Source organism: Bidens hawaiensis, unplaced genomic scaffold (genome assembly GCF_021521415.1).
Source record: "Bidens hawaiensis isolate Kalapana, Puna unplaced genomic scaffold, B.hawaiensis_p1.1 tig00057832_1, whole genome shotgun sequence".
Classification (NCBI taxonomy): Eukaryota; Viridiplantae; Streptophyta; class Magnoliopsida; order Asterales; family Asteraceae; genus Bidens; species Bidens hawaiensis.
The window spans coordinates 12,132-21,667 of NW_027500432.1; the positions used below are offsets into that span (position 1 = coordinate 12,132).

Here is a 9,536-nt window from a genome sequence, read left to right on the forward strand (position 1 = left end):
CTTTTCTTGATCCATAGATGTGTTCTTCGGCTCCCCCGAACTTGACTACCTCTGTGACCCTGCCCCCGACCATTCACTCGGTCGTATGAACTCGCATAACCACTCCTTTGGTTGCAATCCTGGTCATCTAATCGAGCGAACATCAATCTTCCTTGATCTTCTTTTGTTCCCAAATCAAAACACGACATCGTTTAAATCAATACCTTGGTCAAAACATAACTCGTTTAACCCGAATAAAACAAACCCTGAATTGAACCAACTTATTCAACCCAATTTCCCGATCACAACTTGACCGATAAAACCTGTTCTTTGATCACGACTTTGATCGAACTCAAAAACAAGTCTCAAACAAACTTCACCAAAAATCCGTATGCTAAAGCCTCTGCTCACTCGCAACACGGAATCTAGTCACCAAACCTACTCAATCGCAACCCGTCGCTATAACCGAAGTCTCAAAAAAAAATGTTAACTTCAAGCAAAAGAAAAACATTAATTTTAACAATTTATTATGTTTTTTTTTTCTCTCCTTCGTAACCACATGGGCATACCAATTCTGGACTTGTGTGACCTCCCTTTTTTTTAATTAATTAATTAATCACAAAGCCTCACCAATTTATGTAAACCAGAAACGCTCGTAAGTCGTAACTTTATCGAATTGTCCTATTTTCCTTCTTGGGTCGATGGCAGCAATAATTAAATCAGCTGGATCCAAAAAACCCCTTGAATAACACCGATCACAGGTATAACTCACCTGCAAGTCGCCGATCAGAAACTCGATGTTTCCTCCGCTCGTAGCTACCGATTTCAGAATTCCTATCGTCACCGTAACAGCCTACTCGCTGCCGTCGTAACAATATTTACTCACACCGCTGCTTCGGCGTATCCGTATCACTTACACAGATCCGACTTGACCTGCTTACAAATATAACCCGATTCGAAAACCCAACTTGGTTCCGATATGCGCCGATAGCTTCTCCTCAAGCCACCGCTTGGCGCCAACCGATTATCGATTTCTTGAAACTTGGCTGTGATACCAATTCAAGTCCCGTATCGATAATCAACACACAAACTAAACGAATAACTCTTGTTTATTAATCAGAAAATCTCACTCAAAAAGCTGATTACAACCCTTAAACCCTAACTCGGTTTGACTCTTGACGAACCCTAACTCGGTTACATCTAGATGAACCCTAACTCGGTTACATCTCGTGTGTATCTCTTGGATGAACCCTAATTCGGTTGCATCTCACACCACCCTCTATAATGCCTAACCATAACCCAGTTTATATAGACTAACCTAACTTGCTAGCCAAGACATTACCAATTATAATTACAATACAATTAGGAAACATAACCACTATGACCTACTTGTCAATATTGGTCCCTCAAGTTCACCGACTTGTGACTTGGAGTCCGAAATTACTTCCAACACAAACCCAACCCATCAGCCATCTGTAAAGACAACATATAAAAGACTAGTAATATTACCAATCATGTAACATATTATACGAAATAATCATGTGTGCAAAGAAGAAAGACGCACTGCCGCAAAGGAGGTGTCAAATTTATGAAGAACCTTCTGCACTCGTTTAAAAACAATAAAAATCTTGGGCTTATGCCCAGTGATTTAAGGACCCAGTTTTCATAACTAAATTAAAGGTAATCCCGATATTCTACGTGTAGAGTAGGTTGTATTGATTGAGTTTTCGAATGATATAATGTCTTTTGATTGCCAAGAATGTTATGTTTTTAGATGCGTGTATTTTTTTCTGAAAGTAAATTAACTGTATTAAAAAGATTGTTGAGGTGGAGATAGCTTATGAAAAACAAGTTTTAATGAAACTTGATGAAATATGTTTCACATGGGAACGACCTTAACGTTGCTCCATGGTTTGCCCTTTACGCTTCCTCCTACTTTAGCAATGCGTTATATATTTTACATCATCATATATATATACCGTCAATGTGGTCATGATAAATCTCGTGTGGTCATGATTCCACACGCACACAACTTTTGGAAGAATCTTGAAACTCTTTAATTGAGCAAACAAGGATGGTTGGTGTGAGATTAGTTCCACGGAAGCATTCAGAAGCTGTAGAAATTATATTCATCAAAACAAACAATATGCAAAAAATAGAATAATCTAATGCAAGCGTTATTTTATGCCTAACTGTTACATACGGTAAAAAGAAGTATATATATTCTAGTAAGTTCATGTATTTAACTTGAAGAAACATGAATAGCGAATACCTTAATGATTTCCATGCTCAGCGAAAGAGCTTTGACATTGTGGAGCTTCTCAAGCAGACTAATAATATCAGGAGCATCTGAATGGTCTAGATAGCGTAAAGACAGTTGTGCCTTTTCCAAAGAAAGGAATCCATCTGTTGATAACTTGAAAAGGCTGGAGCATCTTGAGAACGTGAACGGGCAGGAATCTTGGAAGAGAATGGAAACAAGCTCGGGTGCAGAAATTATATAGCTATTACTAATATTTGTAATATTTAGATTTTTTAGTTGAGGTGTAACCACATTGGTGGTCTTTGATAAATAATCTCCGTTGTCAAGCGAGAGATTAGAAAGTCGAGGATGACAAATCCTTAACACGTTCGATCTCATCATGCTGCAGTGAATTAAGGTCAGACTCTCCAAGTTGGGGAACTTGGAGAAAAAGCCATCATATAATACGATACGATCAAGATGCAATGTTGTTAGAGATGAAACGCAATCGCAATGTTTGAGAGTCTGGGAACTTGAAAGAGACAGAGGGAATTGAATGTACTTGTTAGACAAGCATGTAAAGTTCATGTGTTGGACATTGCGAGAGAATGCATAGTTCATAATCCGTTGGAGAACATCCTGGCCATCGTTCGCACAAAGATAAAGATTGACAGAAGACAATTGAGCTTGCTTACTGTGACGACAGAGGACAATGGTAACAAAGTTGGAGAACTTGGTCATCATAGAGAAATCGTCACTTGAGAAACTGAGATGGCGAAGTGAAGTCCACACATACCTCCATCTTGGTGACAAAACACTAGTTTTAACAGCATCTTTTGTACTAACAAAAGAGAATATTTTAAGGATAAGATCATCTGGCAAGAAACTTAATCTATCAGTCGTCCCTTCGGAGACATCCGACAAAATTGGAACTATACTTAATCTATTGAATTCTTTTATCATTCTCGCTCTATGGCTTCAAGTATCCGTTCACTCGCGTTGTTTTCGGCTCCAAAACCTGAAAAATGTTATGAGTTCATAGTAATAAGCTGCTTAATCATTCCTTTCTTCTTTGTAAATTTGCAACCCACTTAAATTCAAGAAAAACAAATTTAGTGAGGTCCAAAGACTTTTTAAAAGTTTAATAATTTCATAGTATTAATTATACTCACCGTTCAGATATAGAGGCTAAACCCTAGCAACTTATAACACAAGAATATTTTTTTCGATCAATATCAAAGAAAGTAAAACTATAAATCAAAACCGATGATAATCCATGTACTATTTGTTTCAATTACATGATTTGAAACAATAAAAGAATTGAGTAACATCTAAGACGGCTGACATACCTGCAGATGAAAACTTGCTGGTTGTTCGTGTGGTTACGAATGCTGGGACTGATTGATCGCCAATTTGTATCGTGAGATGGATCCTTGAGAGCAAGTCTTTACTTCTTTTAAGCAAAATATCTTGTTTTTTGAACGACTTTAATTAAGTGAGAATTCTTAAAATAGACATTTTGATGTGATGAGATGAGAGATCAAAAGTATAAAACTTTCTTAAAGTCTATCGAAAACTATCTCTAACGTGATTTTTGTTGGAGTTAATTCCTGAACCGAGTTATGGGTCGGGAAGGTGGGTCCGGTTCGAGTCAATGGATCGATCTCTTTAATTATTTAATTATTACAATTAGAGATAATTATCTATTTTATTTATTAGATAGAGAGAGAAATATTATTTAATAGATAAATAGGAGTTTGTGTTTTACTCTAATTGTAATTGAGCCTCTATATAACCCCAAAAAATTAATGTAAGGGTTAAGAGAGAATTGATCAAGTTTTGAGTTATTTTCTTAATTAATAAAATTGGTGAGTTGTGTCAAATATATTCTCGTGTTTAAATCGATAAGGGCCATTAATTGGCATCAGAGCATTGATTGAATAACCCCAAGATCGCAGGAGAAGCAAACCAAGAACAACCGGGTTTGTGTTCGAGCGGCGAGACGAGGGTTGTAGATCGAACAGAAGGAATTTGTTCGGGTTTGTGTGGTTTCAACAAGTTTCGCAGGTCCTGTTCAAGCAAGGCAAGCGTTGGGTTTGTTGAGTTCAAGAACGAGGGTTCAGTTCTACGGCGAGCTAAGGATTGTTCGGCGGCGAGAATTGGATAATTGGATTTGTGAGTTTTGTAGCAGGTGAACGGCTTCTCTGAGTTTCATGTTTGTGTTGTTTTTACCAAGAAGGCAAACGAGCAGGTTTTGTCTTTTTAGTGGACTTGTTTTTACTATTAAACTAGGGGTGCAAACGAGCCGAGCTGCTCGCGAGCTAGTCGAGATCGGCTCGTTAAAAAGCTCGAACGAGCCGAGCTTAATCAAGCCCGAGCTCGAGCCTAAAAGTAAGCTCGTTTAATAAGCGAGCCCGAGCCAAAGCTTCACTTAGCGAGCTCGAGCCGGCTCGTGAGCCTGCCATTTATATATTTTTTTAAAATATATATTTAATAATTATTAATATATATATATATCATGTTATAAAAAATAAATAAAAATAACTAAATAATATATATTATTTTATACAAAAAATTATAATAGAAAAAAACATATATATATATATATAATTATATTATTTGAAAAATAAATTATAAATGGTAAACGAGCCGAGCTCGAGTTTGAAAAATCTACTCACGAACTGAGCTCGAGCTTTGGAAATAGAGCTCGAAACGAGCCGAGCTCGAGCTTGGTTGAGCTTGAGCTCTGCTCGTTTGCACCCCTATATTAAACAAGGGTAAAGAAAAAGGGGTCATATAAAAGTTGTTTAATTTTTGAGGATCCAGGTTACGGAAACATGTCAAATAAAAGTCAAAGTGTACTTTGATTATTGAGGACAAAAGTTGCAGAAGAAAAAGGCATAATTTTTAAGCAGTTATTTTTTTTTCTTTTGCACAAGATTCGTTGTTTTTCAAGCAGTATTTGTGATCGTGTTAAGCGAGTAAAAGGGTTCGGTTCTGAAAAGTTGTTCAGGGCTGTTTTGTTTGTACTTGTTTCAACGGACTGAAGCAAGGGAGTTCGATACCGTTAAGTGTAACCGACGGAAGAAAAAAGGCGTCAATGGCAGATGCCGAAGAAAGACCGATAATCCCACCCAAAGCGAACGGGGGGATATCACTGCAGGTTACAAAGCTGAACGGAACAAATTACATCACATGGGCGATTGTAGTGGAAGAGATTTTGGACGATCAAGGATTACGGGAAGTCCTTCAATCGGAAGAGGGTGCGACTATTGATGCGAAGAAGAATAAAATGGCAAGGTCGTTTTTGTTCCAAGTTATGGAAGGTAATATTCTTCTTCAGGTTGCTCAATACAAGAATGCTCGAGAAATATGGGCGGCTTTGAAGGCACAATTTGTTGGGTCCGAGCGAGTTCAAAAGGCTCAACTCCTAACGTTGAAAAGTGAATTTGAGAAACTCAAGATGGCGGAAAACGAGACTGTTGATCAGTTAGCGGGAAAAATAACCAGTATGGTTTCAAAGGCAACGGGTCTTGGTCACGTATTCGAGTAAGATGTTTTGTTGAAAAAGTTACTCGACGCGGTTCCAGACAAATACTTCAACCTGGTCGCCTCAATCGAGCAAACTATTGATCTCGATAGTATGAGGTTTGAAGATGTTGTAGGAAGACTTAAGGCGTTTGAGGAACGTTTACGAGGAAGAGAGCGCGCCTGAGTCTCAAAGTCAGTTACTTTTCAGTCAATCAGAAGGTAGTTACAAAGGCAAATCGTATGATTAGTCCGGTAACCGAGGTAAAGGTGGGTCGAGTTCATGGGAATGTGGAAGAGGCCGGGAAACCGGAGGACACGGATTGTACCAAACCGAAGGACGAGTAAGAGAAAGGAAAGACCGCTCCCAGATTAATTTTTTTTAGTCTGGCGAGATGGGACAATTTGCGTCCTCGTGTCCGGAACGAAGAGAAGAAAATCAGGAAACAAATCTCACTCAAATGAATGAACCAGCCAATCATGATTTGGCAGGTTATTTAAATCCACAAGAAACGGTTTACTTAAACGAAGAACGAGTTAACCCGAAAAGGCTTGAAGCCGAGAAAGTGGAAAATGACACTTGGTATCTCAACAACGGAGCGTCGAACCACATGACAAGTAATTAGTCGTATTTTTCTGAACTCAACAAAAATATAATGGGTAAGCTAAAATTCGGGGATGGATCGTGTGTTGATATATGCGGTAAAGGAAAGATTTTGTTAAAATCGAAACCGGAGGTGATCAGGTTTTAACTGATGTTTATTTTATACCAAGTTTGAAAGATAATATAATATGTCTCGATCAAGCAACGGAGAACGGGTGTAATGTTCATATGAAGGAAAATTATTTGCTCTTGTACGATGACGAGGGTAAACTTATGATGAAGGTGTTTCGAACGAGAAGCCGGTTATACACGATTAAATTAACCATGGGAGTTCCGGGTTATGTTAAGAAATCCACGCCATTCAAATTAAGTTAAACTATTTGGGAACAAAAGGGGATCAAGGAAAACTGTTGTTCGCTCGATTAGATGACAAGAATCGCAACCAAAGGAGCGGTTATGCGAGTTCATGCGGCCGAGTGAATGGTCGGGGACTAGGTCTTAAAGGAGGTCGATTTTGGGAGAGCCGAAAGAACAAAGTCATGGATCAAGAGAAGTTCCAAGAAGTGAAGACCAAGAAGATGAGGACCAATATGGTTGTTAAAGCCGAGAAGGTCAAGATCGTGGGTCAACTTAAACAGAACAAAAGAGATATGTTCGAGGTTGAAGGTCCGCCTATTCTGGTTTGGAAATTAAGGGGGGTGATTGTTGGAGTTAATTCCCGAACCGAGTTATGGGTCGGGAAGGTGGGGCCGGTTCGAGCCAATGGATCGATCTCATTAATTATTTAATTATTGCAATTAGAGATAATTATCTATTTTATTTATTAGATAGAGATGAAATTTTATTTAATAGATAAATATTGTTAGGATTAGTGAAGGCCTTTGGGTCGGGTTCGTTGGTTGACAATTAGAAGATAAAAGGGGCGGCCCGTTTAATTATGGAGGATGGCCCGTTTGGAGTTTTCTTGGTCCCTAAGCCATTTAACCTAATTGTTCTCTATATATACCATTTTCATGTTGTTAGTGCACGGAAATTTGACACTGTGGATATGTTATCCTGGCATACAATATGGATCAGTTATCCTTAGAATATGTTGCAGATCCTGTCAGGATCAAGGATCCTCGGTACTTATTATTTATTAACGATTTTCCTTTGTTATCTTGATATTTTGGGCAGGTATAACGGCTAGTTACCAATTCCAACCTATAATCTCGCAATCAAGTCAACAAACCGCGTGGATAATTAAGGAAAGAATTACAATGAAGAAATAGAAGGAATGACTTGATTAGTGGCTAAAAAATAGGAGTTTACTTATTGTATTTCAAGTATATATAGAGGCTATGATCAGCTAGGAAAAACGGACACAATCCACTGCGAATACAACAGCAATACACACACACACACTTAGAAATCATTGTATTACTGATCATAATCTCCACCATTGTAACCCGATTTTTGAGTAATAAAGTGGTGATAGACGATTTGTCATCACCCGAGGTTTTTGTGCCGGAGATTATTATAATCACGTACCATCCGACCAAAGATTACCTTGTTAATCCTTGACCGAAGCAATTCGACCAAAGATTACCTTGCTAGTTTTTGACCGAAGTAAGATTATCATAATCAAGGGCTTTTCCTCGTACCAAATCCTTGTGTTCATCATTATTTCGCTTACATATCCATTATTATCATCATAGCACTAATCCTTACATAACAGATTTGGATACATTATCCTTAAGTGATTTTTGTCCAAAACAATTTGGCACCCACCGTGGGGCAATTGGTGCTATAATCCAGAAAATACCTTATCAATATTCAACCTTTCATACCCATATCACCATCAATGGCCTCTCAATCAACCTCTGCTTCATCAACCATGCAATCTTCGGTTCCTCTCTCATCAAGGACTTTGTCGTCGATGCCTCCTCCAACCACGGAAGCATCACGGACTGCTGCTGCTGGAAACAAGACACAAATTCCAGTCTTCCAGAGCTTAAAGACCACTGCTGCCACATCGGTGGTTAACTCTAACAATGATGTTTCTGCTATGTTTTCACAGGTTAAAGCATAGATGGAGCAGCAGAACAAGACTAATCAGAAGATCCTTCGTGAAATTGAAGATCTCAAGAAAAGAAAGAGGCCAGCGGAGGATCAGACTCCCTTGATTCCTAGGGTGCTGGATTTCACTACTCCAGGATCTGTTGCTCAACATGCTCAAGGATCCTCTATCCTTCAGTAAGGATCGTCCATCTTTCAACCAGGGTCCATGGGTCAGCAAACTCAAGGATCCTCGTTCCTTCAACAAGGATCATCTATCCTTCAACAAGGATCCATGGGTCAGCAAACTCAAGGATACTCGTTCCTTCAACCAGGATCCTCTGGGATGTATCACCAAGGATCCTTCAGCTCCCAACCTCAAGGATCCTTATGGCAGAATCAAGGATCCTCAGGGGTGCAACATCAAAGATCCTCAGAGGTTCATGAAAGAGACATAATCCCCATGCAAACCATTGCCTATGGTGAACCAACTCCTATAGCAGATGCTTCTTATCTTGACTACACTTCTGGGATACCAAAGTTCAATCAACCGGGAGGTAACACGTATAATCATATATCCTTAGACACTAACCTTGACTCTATGCAGGATACAGGTATCAACCAGGCTATGGCTAAGGAACTTCAGAAGCTTAAGGATATGATATCCAGCGTGCCATGAGTGGTCGGTCCAATCCCTGAAATACCATAAGGAAGCCACAAGTTGTCCAGATTTGCTCCACCTATTTGTGATGTTGAAGTCCCAAAACGATTTCAAACCCCCAACATGAAGGTGTATGATGGGACAACTGATCCCGAAGAGCATGTGGCTCAATATAGGGAGAGAATGGAAATCAATCCAATTCCCGAAAAACTTAAGGAGGCTTGTCTATGCAAGGGTTTCGGATCCACACTAACAGGATCTACACTTAAATGGCTGCTAAGTCTTCCTCCCTATTCTGTTACTTCTTTTTCGCATTTAGTTAACTTGTTCAACAGCCAATTTTTTTGTAGTAGGAAATTTGAGAAGTTAACTAGTGATTTGTATAGAGTTGTCCAACCTTATAATGAATCCCTTAGGGATTTTGTTACAAGGTTTGGCAGGGAGGCCCTAAAGATCCCTGGTCTTGATATGGCTACGGCTGTTGA

At 39.0% G+C, this 9,536-nt stretch overlaps 1 protein-coding gene across 1 annotated transcript; it reads right to left on the reverse strand.

Annotated features, from left to right (window-relative positions):
* Positions 1-1,419: 1,419 nt before the first annotated feature.
* LOC143602047 (F-box/LRR-repeat protein At3g26922-like) lies at positions 1,420-3,403 on the reverse strand. The gene is made up of 3 exons (XM_077079295.1): positions 2,252-3,403; positions 1,959-2,093; positions 1,420-1,452 (listed from the first exon to the last, which is right to left on the reverse strand). Exons 1-3 carry the CDS (start codon positions 3,182-3,184, stop codon positions 1,420-1,422), a joined length of 1,101 nt encoding a protein of 366 aa, XP_076935410.1. The 5' UTR covers positions 3,185-3,403.
* Between the last annotated feature and the right edge of the window lie 6,133 nt (positions 3,404-9,536).

Excerpts from the sequence above, each read along its gene's own strand:
- LOC143602047 (XM_077079295.1), bottom strand. The coding sequence starts at position 3,184 with ATGATAAAAGAATTCAATAGATTAAGTATAGTTCCAATTTTGTCGGAT. Across the intron at positions 2,094-2,251 it reads TGAGCATGGAAATCATTAAG|CTTCTGAATGCTTCCGTGGA; the intron begins GTATTCGCTATT and ends TAATTTCTACAG. Across the intron at positions 1,453-1,958 it reads TTATCATGACCACATTGACG|ATGGCTGATGGGTTGGGTTT; the intron begins GTATATATATAT and ends TTGTCTTTACAG.